The 19,021-nt window shown below is 45.5% G+C and overlaps 1 protein-coding gene across 14 annotated transcripts in view; it reads right to left on the bottom strand.

The window, feature by feature from the left end:
* The window catches only part of PTPRS (protein tyrosine phosphatase receptor type S), a 784,683-nt gene that overhangs the window by 679,708 nt on the left and 85,954 nt on the right, over positions 1–19,021 (bottom strand). For all 14 annotated transcript variants that reach the window (XM_056571644.1, XM_056571636.1, XM_056571669.1 and 11 more), the window contains exon 2: positions 16,767–16,905. In XM_056571644.1, the coding sequence (XP_056427619.1) occupies positions 16,767–16,842 (76 nt within the window). In that variant the 5' untranslated portion in view covers positions 16,843–16,905. The remainder of the gene's footprint in view (positions 1–16,766; positions 16,906–19,021) is intronic.

The raw sequence follows: 19,021 nt of genomic DNA, 5'->3' as shown, positions 1-19,021 counted from the left end.
GCCAAAACTGTCCAGGCATGCTGGGAGTTGTAGTTCTGCAACATCTGAAGGGCCAGATGTTACAGAACTACAACTCCCAGCATGCCTGGACAGTAAGGGCATGCTGAGAATGTGTAGTTTTGCAACATCTGGAAGGGCACAGTGGTCTCCAAACTGTGGACCTCCAGATGTTGCAAAACTGCAACTCCCAGCATGCCCAGACGCCAAGGGCTGTCTGGGCATGCTGGGAGTTGTAGTATATAGGGTCCCAATACAGCAATGCATGTCGCTTTACGGCGACGTGCATTGCTGTAAAGGGCCCGACCGCCGCTGAAGATCTACTCACCTGTCGCCGCCGCCGCCATCTTCCTCGCCGGGATCCGGGTCTTCAGGGACGAGGTAAGTACCGGGGCCGGTCCCCAGCACTCCCCCGTCCCCCGCCGCGTCCTCCGGTCTTCCTCCCGTCCTCTCCGGACTTTCAGGGGCCGGGCAGGACGGGAGGAAGTATCCGCCCCCCCTCCTGCGATTGGTCGGTTAACTAACCGACAGATCGCAGGGTATGGGAGGAGGTAGCAGGCTTGCCACCTCGCTCCTATTCTTTAGCATGGTCCTGGCTGTCTGTGACAGCCGGGATCATGCGAAATTACCGGGCGGTCGGGTCCCAGAGACCCGATCAGCCCGGTATCGCCGCAGATCGCAAGGGCGATTTCCCTTGCGATTTGCGGCGATCGCCGACATGGGGGGCATACATGGCCCCCCTCGGCATTTGCCCTGGATCCCTGCTGAAAGATTTCAGCAGGGATCCGCTTCCGATCTCCGCCGGGTGAGCAGCGGAGACCAGGAAAAGACATGACGTATGCATACGTCATGGGTCCTTAAGACCCAGGGTGTGAAGACGTATGCATACGTCATGGGTCCTGAAGAGGTTAAGGACTTAGCCCTTTTTCACCTTAAGGACTTGGCCATTTTTTGCAATTCTGACCACTGTCATTTTAAACATTAATAACTCTGGGATGCTTTAAGTTATCATTCTGATTCCAAGATGGTTTTTTCGTGACATATTCTACTTTAACATGGTGGTAAATTTTTGTGGTAATTTGCATCCTTTCTTGGTGAAAAATCCCAAAATGTGATGAAAAAAATAAAAATTTAGCATTTTTCTAACTTTGAAGCTTTCTGCTTGTAAGGAAAATGGATATTCAAAAAAAAAATTATTTTTTTCACATATACAATATGTCTACTTTATGTTTGCATCATAAAATTTATGAGTTTTTACTTTTGGAAGACACCAGAGGGCTTCAAAGTTCAGCAGCAATTTTCACATTTTTCACAAAATTTTCAAACTCACTATTTTTCAGTGACCAGTTCAGTTTTGAAGTGGATTTGAAGGGCCTTCATATTAGAAATACCCCACAAATGACCCCATTAAAAAAAAAACACACCCCCAAAGTATTCAAAATGACATTCAGTCAGCGTTTTAACCCTTTAGGTGTTTCACAGGAATAGCAGCAAAGTGAAGGAGAAAATTCACAATCTTCATTTTTTACACTCGCATGTTCTTGTAGACCCAATTTTTGCAAGGGGTAAAAAGGAGAAAATTTTTACTTGTATTTGAAACCCAATTTCTCTCGAGTAAGGACATACCTCATATGTCTATGTAAAGTGTTCGGCGGGCGCAGAGGGCTCAGAAGCGAAGGAGCGACAAATGGTTTTTGGGGGGCATGTTACCTTTAGGAAGCCTCTATGGTGCCAGAACAGCAAAAAAAAACAAAAAAACATATGGCATACCATTTTGGAAACTAGACCCCTCGGGGAACGTAACAAGGGGTAAAGTGAACCTTAATACCCCAACAGGTGATTCCTGACTTTTGCATATGTAAAAAAAAAAATAATAATTTTCCCTAAAATGCTTGGTTTCCCAAAAAATGTACATTTTTAAAAAGGGTAATAGCAGAAAATGCTCCCCAAAATTTGAAGCCCAATTTCTCCCGATTCAGAAAACACCCCATATGTGGGTGAAAAGTGCTCTGCTGGCGCACTACAGGTCTCATAAGAGAAGGAGTCACATTTGGCTTTTTGGAAGCAAATTTTGCTCTGGGGGCATGCCGCATTTAGGAAGCCCCTATGGTGCCAGAATAGCAAAAAAAAAAAAAAAACACATGGCATACTAATTTGGAAACTAGACCCTCGGGGAACGTAACAAGGGGTTAAGTGAACCTTTATACCCCAGAGTTGTTTCATGACTTTTGAATATGTAAAAAAAATGCTTGTTTTCCCAAAAAGTTTTAATTTTTAAAAAGGGTAAAAGCGGAAAATACCCCCCAAAATTGGTTAGGCAATTTCTCCCGAGTACGTCGATACCCCATATGTGGCCCTAAACTGTTGCTTTGAAATACGACAGGGCTCCAAAGTGATAGCGCCATGCACATTTGAGGCCTAAATTAGGGACTTGCATAGGGGTGGACATAGGGGTATTCTACGCCAGTGATTCCCAAACAGTGTGCCTCCAGCTGTTTTAAAACTCCCAGCATGCCTGGACAGTCAGTGGCTGTCTGGTAATACTGGGAGTAGTTGTTTTGCAACAGCTGGAGGCTCCGTTTTGGAAACAGTGGCGTACCAGACATTTTCATTTTTATTGGGGAGGGGGGCTGTGTAGGGGTATGTGTATATGTAGTGTTTTTTACTTTTTATTTTATTTTGTGTTAGTGTAGTGTAGTGTTTTTAGGGTACAGTCGCATGGGCGGGGGGTTCACAGTAGTTTCTCACTGGCAGTTTGAGCTGTGGTAAAAAGTTTGCCGCAGCTCAAACTTGCAGCCGGATACTTACTGTAAACCTCCGCCCATGTGAGTGTACCCTGTACGTTCACATTGGGGGGGTAACATCCAGCTGTTGCAAAACTACAACTCCCAGCATGCGCTGACAGACTGTACATGCTGAGAGTTTTAGTTTTGCAACAGCTGTAGGCACACTGTTTGTGTATCACTGAGTTTGTGACCTAAGTCAGTGTTTCACAACCAGAGTGCCTCCAGCTGTTGCAAAACTACAACTCCCAGCATGTACGATGCATGTTGGGAGTTGTAATTTGCAACAGCTGGAGGCACACCGGTCGTGAAACACTGAGTTAGGTAAAAAAAAAACTCTGAGTTTCACAACCAGTGTGCCTTCAGCTGTTGCAAAACTACAGTCACCGACAGCCAACGGGCATGCTGGGAGTTGTAGTTATGCAACCAGCAGATGCACCACTACAACTCCCAGCATGCACTTTAGCTGTTTGTGCAAGCTGGGAGTTGTAGTTATACAACAGCTGAAGGTACACTTTTCCATAGAAAAAAATGTTCCTCCAGCTGTTGCAAAACTATAAGTCCCAGCATGCACATAAGGGAATGCTGGGAGTTGTGGTGGTCTGCCTCCTGCTGTTGCATAACTACAGCTCCCAACATGCCATTTTTGCATGCTGGGAGCTGTTGCTAAGCAACAGCAGGAGGCTGTCCCTCAGCTCGCCACCACTGCAGGTCAGTCCCTCGCCGCCGCCGCTGCTTCTGTGGCCCCAATCCCAACAGGGACGCTGGGGATCAGAGTCCCCAGCTCCAAGGGTCCACGTCCCGCACCCGCTCACGTGCTCCGGAAGAGGGGTGGAGCGGGAGAGACACCCGCAGCAGGCGCCCTGATTGGTCGGCCGGTTTACCAGTGCCCCGAACAGCCTGTAATTCCGGGTCACTGGAGACCCGATTGACCCGGAATCCGCCGCAGATTGCTGGGCTGAATTGTCGACATGGGGGGGTCATCATGACCCCCCTGGGCGATATGCCGCGATGCCTGCTGAACGGTATTTGACAGGACGTACTCAACTTAAGGACTCGGAAAAGGGTCCGTTTGAGTACGTCCTGCGTCCTTAAGGGGTTAAGGACTCGGAAAAGGGGCCCTTTGAGTACGTCCTGCGTCCTTAAGGGGTTAAAATCTCACTATTTTGACCACCTATAACTGTCATTTTTTTTTGTATACGGGGCTGTTTGAGGGCTCATTTTTTGCAGCATGACCTGTAGTTTTTTTTAGTAACACACGTGTGTATATGTGACTTTTTGATCGCTTGCATAAGCATAGCACTGATCAATATTATCAGCAATCTTCTGCTCTGGTCTGCTGGAAGGCAGATCAGAGCAGAAGAGCCCGAGAAGGTGGTGAGGGCAGTTGAGCGGATTTCCGGCCACCATCTTAGCTGATCTTATCCTCGCCAGCATGCCGCAGGTGATCAGATCAGCGATTTCAAATGCCGCACTGCCGCAGATGCCATGTTCTGTATTGATCATGGCATCTTAGGGGTTAATGGCGGACATCAGTGCGATCGCTGATGTCCACTATTACCAGCGGGTACCAGGCTGCTGATAGCAAGACCTGCCGTGCATGACGCGAGCACAGCTCCAATGCTCACGGTCATGTACAGGACGTAAATGTGCATTTAAACTGGTGGTCATTAAGAGGTTAAAACATTTTTAATGAACTGGTGACAAGAAAGCTAAACAGATTTATAAATTATTTCTATTAAAAAATCTTAATCCTTCCAGTACTTATCAGCTGCTGTATGCTCCACAGGAAGTTCTTTTCTTTTTGAATTTCTTTTCTGTCTGACCACAGTGCTCTCTGCTGACACCTGTTCATGTCAGGAACTGTCGGGAGCAGGAGCAAATCCCAATAGCAAACCTATCCTGCTCTGGACAGTTGATGACATGTACAGAGGTGTCAGCAGAGAGCACTGTGGTCAGACAGAAAATAAATTCAAAAAGAAGAGAACTTTCTCTGGAGCATACAGCAGCTTATAAGTACTGGAAGGATTAAGATTTTAAATAGAAGTAATTTGCAAATCTGTTTAACTTTCTGGCACCAGTTGTTTAAAAAAAAAAAAAAAAAAGTTTTCCACCGGAGTACCCCCGCGCACTTTTTTCATTTTATCCCGTCCGGGCTGCAAAATAAAAGAAAACACACTTTCTCTTAGCTGCCAACGAGCCCCCGGAGGTCCGGTACACTCCGGTACAGGTGTTCGGTCCCCGGGCTGTATTCTTCTTACTTCCTGTTAGCCCGGCACGTCACACGGAGCTTCAACCTATCACCGGCCGCAGCGATGTCCCGCCTCGGCCAGTGATAGGCTGAAGCTCGGTGTGACGTGCCGGGCTAACAGGAAGTAAGAAGAATACAGCCCGGGGACCGAACACCTGTACCGGAGCTCCGGGGGCTCGTTGGCAGGTAAGATAAAGTGTGTTTTCTTTTATTTTGCAGCCCGGACGGGATAAAATGAAAAAAGTGCGCGCCGGACTACTCCTTTAAACAGTGAATGCAATTTAATAAAGTTAATGAATAGGAATTAATCCCTTCCCTAATAAAAGTTTGAATCACCCCCCCCCCCCCTTTTTGCACTGCTTAAAATTCCCCAAAAGTTAATTTTTTTGTTAAAAACATGAAAAAAATTATTTTGTGGTAAAATGGGTGCTGTCAATACCAAGTAAAATACACTTTGCTCTGCCCAGAAAAACATTTGATTTGAAATCTATTAGAGAGAGCTGCCTCTTGGACCTCCTTTATGTTGGATGAGTGCTACTGCTGTAGTGTTGTCTGAGTGAATCATGACATGATGGTCTCTGAACAGATCCCAACACATTTCTGCCCTAAAGAGTGGTCCCACTTTCCCTGGATAGAGAGGCCATTTACAAATGGGCATCCCAACTGAGAGGATCTACTAGGCATAATCAGACCCCCTTTCAATTTTTTGGAGAAAGCCAATTTTATATCTGTTTCCTGAGCCACTGGGGGATATACAGTCTACTGTATACTGATTAAAAAAAAACAAGCTGTAAAATAGCTCAAGATTAAGGTTTATGCTCTTCTGTTCTAATACACTGTTCAAAAAAATAAAGGGAACACTTTTGATGTGTCACATGACCCTCTTCCTATTGAAAAAACAAAAGTTGGATTCAAAATGGCCAACTTCAAAATGGCCACCATGGTCACCACCCATCTTGAAAAGTTCCCCCCCCCCCCCCCCCCCCTCACATATATTAATGTGCCACAAACAGGAGTTAAAATCACCAACCATTTCCATTTTATTAAGGTGTATCCATATAAATGGCCCACCCTGTATATTATTTTTATTTTTGTGTATCAGCCAGTATCTTTTTGTACCAGACGATTAGTATCAGGAGACAAACTTTGGTTGTCACTATATGCACCCTTTTTTTGTTTGGTGCTGAATACCAATTTGTGTATGGCCAATCCACTTAGAGATCTTGCTAATAGGGTAATTTGCAACCCTCACTCTTCCTGAGACTTCAAAAGCTTTAAAATTGTTCAATTCCTGCACTGATTAACTTTCTAAGAATAAAGATGAGCCGTTTGCCCTCTGCACTGAAAAGTTCAACTTCCTCCCTCCCTGGGTGTGAAGAGGCACGTCACATAGTGAAGCACCGAGAAGGAAAGAAGTATCTTGACAAAATGAAAAAATGTATGTCTATATGCAATTTGCATGAAAAAAGTAGATTACACCCAGACTTATGGTCTGATGCTCTAAAACAACATAAAGGGATTTTAGAAGATAATGATTTGTTGGCATCTGCCCAAGCATGGCTCCGTACTTCATGTGCTATTGCTAAAGAGAAATATGTAGAAGAAGAATGCAGAGAAAAAAAGGGGAAAGCGGCTATGTATTTGTATTACAAAGATAAAGATCTATCACTACCATATAATGATGGTGATCCTAACTGTTGGGTGTGTCCCCATTGTGGTCAGCAAAACCTACCCTCAGCAAAAAACGGTGTTTCCTGTGGCCAAGCCCGGCCTTTAACCCCTTAAGGACGCAGGACGTACTCAAACGGCCCCTTTTCCGTGTCCTTAAGGACTCAGGACGTTTGAGTACGTCCTGTCAAATCCCGGCCCCCCGCCGCTAGCTGGAGGGGAGCCGGTGCCCGATGCCTGCTGAAATCGTTCAGCAGGCATCGGGGCATATCGCCCAGGGGGGTCACGATGACCCCCCATGTCGGCGATGGCCGCAGATCGCTGGACAATTCAGTCCAGCGATCTGCGCCAGATTCCGGGTCAATCAGGTCTCCAGTGAACCGGAATTACAGGCTGTTCGGGGCCGTCTCTGATGGCCCCGAACAGTCACAGCCAGCAGGGGTGAGGTGGCACTGGTGCCACCTCACGATCGCCCTGATTCGTCGGCCGGTTTTCTGGCCGACCAATCAGGACGTCTGCTGCGGGTGTCACTCCCGCAACCCGCTCCGCCCCTCTTCTGGCGTTAATGTTGGGATCGGGTCCCCAGGAGCGGCAGCGGCGACGAGGGACTGACCTGATGCGGCGTGGATCGTTGGAGGTGAGTGAGAGCCTCCTGCTGTTGCTTAGCAACAGCTCCCAGCATGCAAAAAGGGCATGCTGGGAGCTGTAGTTATGCAACAGCAGGAGGCAGACCACCACAACTCCCAGCATGCCCTTATAGTTTTGCAACAGCTGGAGGCACATTTTTTCTATGGAAAAGTGTACCTTCAGCTGTTGTGTAACTACAACTCCCAGCTTGCACAAACAGCTAAAGTGCATGCTGGGAGTTGTAGTGGTGCATCTGCTGGTTGCATAACTACAACTCCCAGCATGCTCGTTGGCTGTCGGTGACTGGTGAGAGTTGTAGTTTTGCAACAGCTGAAGGCACACTGAGTTAAGTAGCAAACCAGTGTGTCTCCAGCTGTTGCATAACTACAATCCCCAGCATCCCAAGCCAAAGTAGTATGCCTCCAGCTGTTGCATAACTACAAGACCCAGCATGCCCTTCCGCTGTCCGTACATGCTGGGGGTTGTAGCTTTTGCAACAGCTGAAGGCACACTGTTACCAAACTCTGTGTTTCACAACCAGTGTACCTCCAGCTGTTGCAAAACTACAACTCCCAGCATGCACTGATAGACCGTACATGCTGGGAGTTGTAGTTTTGCAACAGCTGGATATTAACCCCCCCCCCAATGTGAACGTACAGGGTACACTCACATGGGCGGAGGTTTACAGTAAGTATCCGGCTGCAAGTTTGAGCTGCGGCAAATTTTCTGCCGCAGCTCAAACTGCCAGCGAGAAACTACTGTGAACCCCCGCCCGTGTGACTGTACCCTAAAAACACTACACTACACTACACTGACACACAATACATATACACATACCCCTACACAGCCCCCCTCCCCTCCCCAATAAAAATGAAAAACGTCTGGTACGCCACGGTTTCCAAAACAGAGCCTCCAGCTGTTGCAAAACAACTACTCCCAGTATTACCAGACAGCCACTGACTGTCCAGGCATGCTGGGATTTTTACAACAGCTGGAGGACCCCCTGTTTGGAAATCACTGGTGTAGAATACCCCTATGTCCACCCCTATGCAATCCTTAATTTAGGCCTCAAATGCGCATGGCGCTCTCACTTTGGAGCCCTGTCGTATTTCAAGGCAACAGTTTAGGGTCACATATGGGGTATCGCCGTACTCGGGAGAAATTGTGTTACAAATTTTGGGGGGTATTTTCTGCTTTTACCCTTTTTAAAAATGTAAATTTTTGGGGAAAAGAAGCATTTTAGGTAAAAAAAAAATATTTTTTACATATGCAAAAGTCGTGAAACACCTCTGGGGTATTAAGGTTCACTTAACCCCTTGTTACGTTCCCCGAGGGGTCTAGTTTCCAAAATAGTATGCCATGTGTTTTTTTTTTTTTTGCTGTTCTGGCACCATAGGGGCTTCCTAAATGCGGCATGCCCCCAGAGCAAAATTTGCTTTCAAAAAGCCAAATGTGACTCCTTCTCTTCTGAGACCTGTAGTGCGCCAGCAGAGCACTTTTCACCCCCATATGGGGTGTTTTCTGAATCGGGAGAAATTGGGCTTCAAATTTGGGGGGGTATTTTCTGCTATTACCCTTTTTAAAAATGTAAAAATTTTGGGAAACCAAGCATTTTAGGGAAATTTTTTTTATTTTATTTTTTTACATATGCAAAAGTCGTGAATCACCTGTGGGGTATTAAGGTTTACTTTACCCCTTGTTACGTTCCCCGAGGGGTCTAGTTTCCAAAATGGTATGCCATGTGGGGTTTTTGCTGTTCTGGCACCATAGGGGCTTCCTAAAGGTGACATGCCCTCCAAAAACCATTTGTCGCTCCTTCCCTTCTGAGCCCTCTACTGCGCCCGCCGAACAATTAACATAGACATATGAGGTATGTGCTTACTCGAGAAAAATTGGGTTTCAAATACAAGTAAAAATTTTCTCCTTTTTAACCCTTGCAAAAATTCAAAAATTGGGTCTACAAAAACATGTGAGTGTAAAAAATGAAGATTGTGAATTTTCTCCTTCACTTTGCTGCTATTCCTGTGAAACACCTAAAGGGTTAAAACGCTGACTGAATGTCATTTTGAATACTTTGGGGGGGTGCAGTTTTTATAATGGGGTAATTTATGGGGTATTTCTAATATGAAGACCCTTCAAATCCACTTCAAACCTGAACTGGTCCCTGGAAAAAAGCGGGTTTCAAAATTTTGTGAAAAATTGGAAAATTGCTGCTGAACTTTGAAGCCCTCTGGTGTCTTCCAAAAGTAATAACACGTAAATTTTATGATGCAAACATAAAGTAGACATATTGTATATGTGAATAAAAAAAAAAAATATTTGGAATATCCATTTTCCTTACAAGCAGAGAGCTTCAAAGTTAGAAAAATGCTAAATTTTCAAATTTTTCATAACATTTTGGGATTTTTCACCAAGAAAGGATGCAAGTTACCACAAAATTTTACCACTATGTTAAAGTAGAATATGTCACAAAAAAACAATCTCAGAATCAGAATGATAACTAAAAGCATTCCAGAGTTATTAATGTTTAAAGTGACAGTGGTCAGAATTGCAAAAAATGGCCGAGTCCTTAAGGTGTAAAAGGGCTCAGTCCTTAAGGGGTTAAATGCTCCACCTTGTACTACCACAGCCCCTCCCTATACTCCAAAAATGGACCCCACCCAAAATGCATCCACCTCACTCTATCCCATTCTACCTGCTTCTAGTGGTGGCCATGTTGCTGCACCAACTTCCTGTGCTGTCAGCCATATTTGTCTACCCGGAAGTACTGCCTCACCCACTTCCTCTGCTGTCAGCCATTTTGGTCTACCCCGAAGTACTGCCTCACCCACTTCCTCTGCTGTTAGCCATCTTGGCTCAAGCAATCTACTTACTCCCTGTAATGGGCACTCATCCTGTACACCCAAACACGGTGCGCAAGCACTTCATCTTTTTCCAGTTATGACTCAGGATAGGGGTTACTTTGTGCCCAATGACCAGGTCACTGGCTTATACCCAAACTAACCCCAACCACACCCAGCCCAGTGCCCACCAGAAAGCCCTGTATTTGATGCTGCTAAAGAATGCTGGTCCCCACCAAGTACTCAAGAGTCTTCCAACCCAAGGTGAACTCCATGCAGGGTTTCAGACTCCTACCAATGATCATCATCATCAGTCCCCAGAAAAGATACCACTTTCACCTGTTCATACAATCACACCTACTGTGGTAGAATTTCATGAGGCTCACAATACCTCCAAAAGTAACATGTACCAAACCATTCAATCAAATATGGTGTCTGATAAATTTCAACCGGCCCTTGAAACAAAGATCTGGAATAACACCTTACTCAGAGTTTGCATGGGTTCTATGGAAACCCAGCGAGTGCAAGCTATAGTTAACCCTGCAAATTCATATCTTCAACATAATGATGGCCTTGCTGCTGACCAAGCGCATGCAGGGGGGCCTAGCATACAGTGTGACTCTGATCTGTTGGTAATACAGTAAGGGCCCAATTCAACCTCTCAACTGGCCATTACAGGTTCTGGGACACTGCCTTGCAACATGATTATACATGTTGTTGGTCCCAGATATTCCTCTGACCAACATGATGCCTGCATGAGGCAGCTTCAGTCCGCAATACATTGCATTCTTGATTTAGCTGCAAAAAAAGAAATTTCCACTCTGGCCATTCCACCCATCAATTCTGGTCTTTTTGGATTTCTTCCTGATATCTGTGCCAATGTAATAGTGTCCTGTATTAAACATCACAAGCCAATACCAACATTGCAAGAAATCAGGCTTATCTCTAAAACATACGAAACAGTCCAGGCTCTGGTGAATGCTGTCCACTTGTTCAATCAACCTAACCTCTTGGGTAAACACCCCATGCCACATGATGATTCAGATTACCTACAACATGGCTTACCTAAATCCATACCATCTAAACTCTTGCCCATACAGCCTAATGATTCCAGAGATCTCCTGCATGGTTTCGGTGAACCCGGTCCAACGCAAACTATGCCAATACCATTTACCCATAGTGGTGGAAATAAAGGGTCTGAAAAACCTCTTTCAGAGACTCTTTATAAATATATTCCCTTTACCCCGGTGCAAGTAAATCTCCTAACCCAACTCCCTGACTCAGAAAAACAGCCAATACCCTTCTACAGAAGAATCAAGCAAATCCAACAAACCTACTCATCAGTATGGAAGGATTTATATAATCCAGTCTCTATCAGAACTGGAGACACCTTCTGGACTATCATTTCCGCCAGTCTTGATAGCTCTGCTATTGTGGACGAAGAGACTCACTCTTCTGCCGACAATTACAAGCCTGGCCCAGAGACAGACTAGCTTCAAGCTCCACCAATGTATCTGATGCCTCTGAGGAACCTACGGAATCAGCTGAAAAGTTTTTCTCCAGCCTACTTAATATGTTCCAGGATCAAGGTTATGACATGGGAATCAAATTCCATAAGACACTCTTCATTAGCACTTTTGTTACTGGCCTCCATGATGCTACCAAATAACAATTGGATGTTGCATAGTCCTCTGTGTAAAGAAAACAATAACCTCCACTGTAGAGGCCGGAATTCCAACAGGGGCAATGTATGTAGATACTGAACCTACTATTTCAGCTTATCTGAACCTAAACGGTACATCAGACCGAAGCATGACCGAGTGAATTCCCATGAGAACAACTATCCTATATGCCAATGGCGCAAGCGAAAACCCAGCAGAGTAGTGCTAATATAGGAGTCTCAGGTGAAGGATCAGTCTGGGTACAAAGGGTTCATAAGGAGCCACTCGTCTCAAAACAGTGAAGTATCCCATACCTTTTTTCCACCTTAACCTGAGACTATTAGGCGAAATATATTATAGGGAAAGAGGTTGTGTACCTTTAACAAATATCTTTTTAGGGGGGAATTGTGTAAATTGATTAAAATGATTCTGACTGCCAATCAATATATTAATACTTCTATGACCATTGCTAATGCTGCAAAAAGATATTTGTTACCCTTAACCTATATACAAAGCTTGCTATCTGCTTATGACTAAGATGGAGACCTTGGGATGAGTCCAAGAGAAGCGAGATAAGAAGAGGAGTTGGAAGTTTAGAGACAAAATATGCCCAAGAGAGAAATGAATGCTTAATATGCTAATATATACATATGCAATACTCAATTAGCCAAACAAAATATAACATGATGATTTTGACGTGATAACTAACCTCCCCTTTTTGTCAAATGTAAAAACTAATGTACTTCCATGTAATAAACAGAACTCTCAGAACTCTTGGGAACAGATCCTGAGCTTCTTGCTGAGAAAGTTTTATACCAACTTTTTTGTCTGGTGTATATTTCTTGTGTCGACACTTAGCAGTATACAGCAGCAGTCATGCACATTTTAAGGCCTAGCTAGCAGCCATCCTTGACAATATATGGTGATAGGGGGTGTAGAATAGTAGAATACACACCCCAATCACCTCCTGTATCTATGGGGAGGTGGCGATTCCGTCACCCCCTCAGGAGTGCTGCTATTGGTCGTCCGACCAATAGCAGCAGGCAGAGGAGGAGTTAACGTATACACGAAGCACACACACACTACATACTTCTCTGCCACTCACCCTACACACACACACAACCCCCCCCCCCCCCCACTCACACACAGAAAAAAGGGCATTTTCGGTGGAGGAGGCATACGCTTTACTTGCCTCCGACTACGAATCTAGCAGTGAGGGCGAGGAAGATCCTATTTTCCTGTGTCCTTCCTCATCCTCCTCATCATCTAGCACTGATGATAAGTCCCCTGTACGGCGGCTGGGACACCGCCAGGCGAGGCCACACCCCCCCCAAGAAAGTGACCCAGTGGCTCTGACACTAGTACGAGAGTCCATGTCGCTCGTAATAGGAGTTCGACCCCCCAGACAAGCGTACCGGATTCCCCTTCCGGTGAACCTGTCTGGAGACCCCCCAGAGGGTTATCAGCCACGTATTCCTGAGTTTCTTGGCGACTCAGGAATCTGGACTGACACAGGCGGATAAACTGAAATAAAGTATTTCAGTTATTTTTTCAGTGATGGCTTTGTCAATCTAATGGTGGAGCAGACAAATCGGTACGCCCAGCAGTTCATCGCCCACCACCTAGATTCGCATTTGGCTAGGCCCAATGAATGCTACGCCATTGATGCAGCCAAAATGAGGACATTTTGGGGCCTTGTGCTGCATATGGGCCTGGTAAAAAAAAAAAAAAAAAAACAGAGTCAGGCAGTACTGGAGCAGGGACATCCTCTACCAGACCCCGCTTTACAGTATGATCATGGCACGGAGGTGGTTCGAGGCCATTCGGAAATGCCTGCATTACGCTGATAATGCAGCAAGTTCCCCCCTGAAGTGATCCCGCCTATGACCGGCTTTACAAAGTGAGGCCGGTCATAGATCCCTTTGGGGCCAAATTTTTGGAGGCTTACGTACCCCTCAGGGAGCTCTCGGTCTCTTATCAGTTTTAAAGGGAGACTCATCTTCCGCCAGTATATTCCCTCGAAGCGGGCCCAGTATGGCGTGAAACTCTACAAACTTTGTGAGAGTACCTACGGGTACACTTACAAGTTTAGAGTATATGAGGGACAAGATTCCCGTATTGAACACAGAATGTCCCCCCACTGTGGGTGCTAGCGGGAAAATCGTTTGTTCCACACAAAGACAGAACATGTTCATTCTTTGCGCGGATTCCGCAAACACTGCATAGCCGTGCATGGTGACGGCTCAATGCCCCGTGGCCCTAGCGCCGAAGTATTTTCGGTGGCGGCAGCTAGAAGGGATCTCCGCTCGTTGAATTCAGCGAGCGGAGATTCCGCAGTGTGAACGTACCCTAAACCTGCTTGAATACACTATTACCACAAGTCTATGAATAACTACCCCATCTGTCAATCACAATTAACTGAACGTTCTAATGTAACTACAAGCGTTTTAATGCAACCACAGAGTAAATGAATTACTTCCATCTTAACCATTATCAACTTGACCTATTGACCCTTGTTGTCACTCAGAGTTAAATATTCAATCGCAACAAAAAAAAAAAAGCCCAGAGTGGGGAAGGGATAATTATTGCTGCATTACCAAACTCCAATCACCAAAAGGTGATGCAGTATAAAACCCCCTTTAACCAAAACTCCCCCTCTTATTGATTACCTATAGGTATATTAAAACTTCACTTTTATTTAGTTTGTCTAAAAGGTTCAAAAATTTAGTGCTTTAAAACAACTAGCACAGTCCCTATTGTTTCCAAGTATGCTTCCTATGTGGGAAATATAATAGTATAGAGACGTCTGCCGTACGTCTAAATTGGGACTGAATGCTATCAATTAAAATGCAAAATGCATCAAACGAGGCCGGAAGAAGTGCGTCCTGTGCGAAACTTTGCCGGCAGTCGCCTCCACTCTGAGCGCCCTGCTACCAGCTTGATGCCGGATACATCCTAGAGTCCAGGAGAGTCGGATTGCTGTTTCCTCGTGGTGAGTGCAGGTACCTGTTTATCTTTATTTGAATACTGTAAAATGCAACACACTATGTCTCCCCTACATGTTTCGTGGTGTCCACCACCTCTTCAGGGGTTCTGAGACATACTGACCTGTCAGTATGTCTCAGAACCCCTGAAGACGTGGTGGACACCACGAAACATGTAGGGGAGACATAGTTTGTTGCATTTTAATTGATAGCATTCAGTCCCAATTTAGACGTATGGAAGACGTCTCTATACTATTAGATTTCCCACATAGGAAGCATACTTGGAAACAATAGGGACTGTGCTAGTGGTTTTAAAGCACTAAATTTGTAAACCTTTTAGACAAACTAAATAAAAGTGAATTTTTAATATACCTATAGGTAATCAATAAGAGGGGGAGTTTGGGTTAAAGGGGGTTTTATACCCCATCACCTTTTGGTGATTGGGGCTTGGTAAAAAAAACATTCAATCGCAACTCCATTCAAACACCACGCTTTTCTGGTCTCCCATCCAAGCCTCAGCCAGACTCAAAGCTGCTCAGCTTCAATGTGAAGCCAGCCAGCTCTGCCATTGACCTAAATAGGTCTATTGGTTTCAATGGAGAAAATTTCTCAATGCTATACATAAACCCTGCTGAAGCCGTTAGCAGTTCTAGCTGAGGTCACGGGGACTGATGTCACAGCCCAGCCCCCAGTGACCTCAGCTACCAGCCAAAATTTGAAAAGTCTGAAGCCTACACACTGTATAAATACCCACACTTTACAGTAAATAAATGGACCTGACGAAGAGAGGAATCCCCTCTAGAAACGCATTGTCCAGCATATCCCGAATCTGTGTAACTTTTGTTGTCCAGGTTACCATTGTAATTTGTATGATCTGTTCCATCCGGAGAAGCGCCGCATGAAAGTCGGATTTTTGGGTCTGAAACTCTCTACGGACACCCGCAACCTACCTTCAGCCTGTATCCAGACCGCATGCCAGCGGTGCCGACAAGCAGCAGCTCCCGGAACCCCGACGCACTTGCCCGCATCCTAACCGCCTGCCAGTGGTGCTCACAGTAAACGGCTCCTGTCCACCTGCCAGCATCAGGTCAACCCGCCAGCGGTGCCGATAGCCGGCAGCCTCCAGAATCTCGCCACACATCACCTGCCCAGCATCAGGACCGCCTGCTAGCAGTACCAACGGACCGCGGCTCCCGGAACCTCGCCGCACACCAATTAAAGTGCATCCCAGAGTTGTGCCTGAAAATCTGCACAACTCTACAAGGTGAGCAGCATTTGAAAATTTATTTTTTTTCCTTATTTTATCCCATCAAAGGTAACGGCACTATCAAGCGCCATCTCTGCGTTTTCTTCTCTTTTTTTTTTTTTTTTTTTTTTTTTTTTTATACCTCCACAGGAATTGAAGCTGGAATACGCCAGCCAATTTTACACAATTTTTTCCATGACTGCCACAAAACAGACTGTACTGTAGGGCAATGTTATTCTGACTTGAACTTAGTCCATATTAATTGCTGCATTTTTTGTCATGTTAGGCTTGGTTGAACTATTTTCCATAGAATAACGTGCTTTAGATGTTTCAGAAAATAAACAGATATATAGCGAATTTGGTTTGTTAAAGCTTCACACTATACACCTTCAAATGCATGGCTGCCAGTTTTGTTCATCTTGAGGGGTGCCCTGATGACATCATTGTACACTTTGGATGTAGCCAACCACTGGCTTCTGTGGTCATATGCAACATGACTGCAAGTGTACAAGACTACACTTTTTTATAAGCCCTCTCGAGAAAATTATTTTCTGAAATTTGCTGTCACAAAAATGTAAATGCTTGTCATAAAAATGTTTTACTGTACTATAGTATACATTATAGTATATATTTATTTATATGAATTGAGCATAAACAACATAAACATCTGAAACTAGGCAAAGTATAAACTAAACAATACTTGACTTACTGTCAGCCTTGAGTCCAGCAAGAAGTAGAAGATGGCTTATTATGCACACAAAGATAACCATGCTGGGGTTCCGCATTATCCCGAAATTTCTCCTTGGTTCAGAGCAGCCAATATTTTGGATTTAGATTAGAAGAAGTGACTGCAAAATGACAAAAGATATTCAATGAAAATGTTATCAGTCATCCTGACAATAAACTAGGCAAACATTCATGAGATAAACAACATAAAATCCAAACTGCACATTACAAGTACATAAGTTAAAGTTGCTGTTTATACGTTTACTAGCTGAGTACCCGGCTTTTGACTTCATATCCCGTCCTCAATTTGTTGTCATATCCCAACCCCATATCCCGTCCTCCTATGCCGTCCTCCTATCTCGACCACCTATCCCCTCCTCATATCTCGTCCTCATATCTCGTCCTCCTCTCTCGACCTCCTCTCTCGACCCGTAATATGTGTACCAGGTATTGAAGTATCTCCAGCCGTATGGAAGTTATGTGGGAACATACATTTCCCATTGATTTGCATGGGACTTTAAACAAAACCCTGATCCTCACAAATGGGGTAGTTAAGGGTTAAATTAACTATCCTATATTTTAAGTGGACACATAAGTAACGTGACCACGTATTATCAAAATATCTCCAGTTATTTGGAAGTTATGCAGTAACATATATTTCCCATAGACTTGTATGGGACTTTTAACAAAAACCCTGCCCCTGGCAAACACACACACACACACACACACACACACACATTGGCCCTCATTTCCTAAGAGTGGAGCGTAGGTTTCTTTGTGGGTTTTAATTCCCTACAGTTTATTTTCCACTGTATTTACTAAGGTTTCCCTACATTTTCCCCTTTCCCTACACTTTGCTTTTTTTCATTCCATGACATTTTCTATTAACCTCTTCAGGACATAGGGCGTATGGATCTGCATCCCGAGTCCTTAAGGACCGAGGGCGTATCCATACGCCCGTGGGAATTCCGGCCCCCACCGCTAGCCGGTTGGGGACCGGAGCCGGATGCCTGCAGAAATCGTTCAGCAGGCATCCCGGCATATCGCCCAGGGGGGTCATTATGCCCCCCCATGTCGGCATAGTCCAGCGATCTGCGGCGATTCCGGGTCAATCGGGTCTCCAGTGACCCGGTGACCCGGAATTACTGGCTGATCGGGGCCGTTTCTGACAGCCAGGATTACCGGCCGACCAATCAGGGCGCATGCTGCGGGTGTCACTCCCGCACCCGCTCCGCCCCTCTTCCGGAGGACGTGAGCGGGTGCGGGACGTGCACCCCGGGTGCTGGGGACCCCGATCCCCGGCATCAATGTTGGGATCGGGGCCCCAGGAGCAGCAGCGGCGGTGACGACGAGGGACTGACTCTCCGGCGTGGATCGTTGGAGGTGAGTGACAGCCTCCTGCTGTTGCTTAGCAACAGCTCCCAGCATGCAAAAAGGGCATGCTGGGAGCTGTAGTTATGCAACAGCAGGAGGCAGACCACCACAACTCTCAGCATTCCCTTATGGGCATGCTGGGACTTATGGTTTTGCAACAGCTGGAGGCACATTCTTTCTATGGAAAAGTGTACCTTCAGCTGTTGTATAACTACAACTCCCAGCTTGCACAAACAGCTAAAGTGCATGCTGGGAGTTGTAGTGGTGCATATGCTGGTTGCATAACTACAACTCCCAGCTTGCCCGTTGGCTGTCGGTGACTGCTGAGAGTTGTAGTTTTGCAACAGCTGAAGGCACACTGGTTGTGAAACTCAGTTTTTTTTTACCTAACTCAGTGTTTCACGACCGGTGTGCCTCCAGTTGTTGCAAACTACAACTCTCAGCAGTCACCGTACACCATGCACCGTACATGCTGGGAGTTGTAGTTTTGCAACAGCTGGAGGCACACTGGTTGTGAAACACTGAGTTAGGTCACAAACTCAGTGATACATAACCAGTGTGCCTACAGTTGTTGCAAAACTACAACTCTCAGCAGTCACCGACAGCCAACGGGCATGCTGGGAGTTTTAGTTATGCAACAGCTGGATGTCCCCCCCCCCAATGTGAACGTACAGGGTACACTCACATGGGCGGAGGATTACAGTAAGTATCTGGCTGCAAGTTTGAGCTGCAGCAAACTTTCTGCTGCAGCTCAAACTGCCAGCGAGAAACTACTGTGAACCCCCGCCCGTGCGACTGTACCCTAAAAACACTACAGTACACTACCACAAAAAATAAAATAAAAAGTAAAAAACACTACGTATA

This window comes from Hyla sarda, chromosome 1 (assembly GCF_029499605.1).
Source record: "Hyla sarda isolate aHylSar1 chromosome 1, aHylSar1.hap1, whole genome shotgun sequence".
Taxonomy (NCBI): Eukaryota; Metazoa; Chordata; class Amphibia; order Anura; family Hylidae; genus Hyla; species Hyla sarda.
Note: the sequence above shows the minus strand (reverse complement) of the source record. Positions and strands in the feature narration are given on the sequence as shown.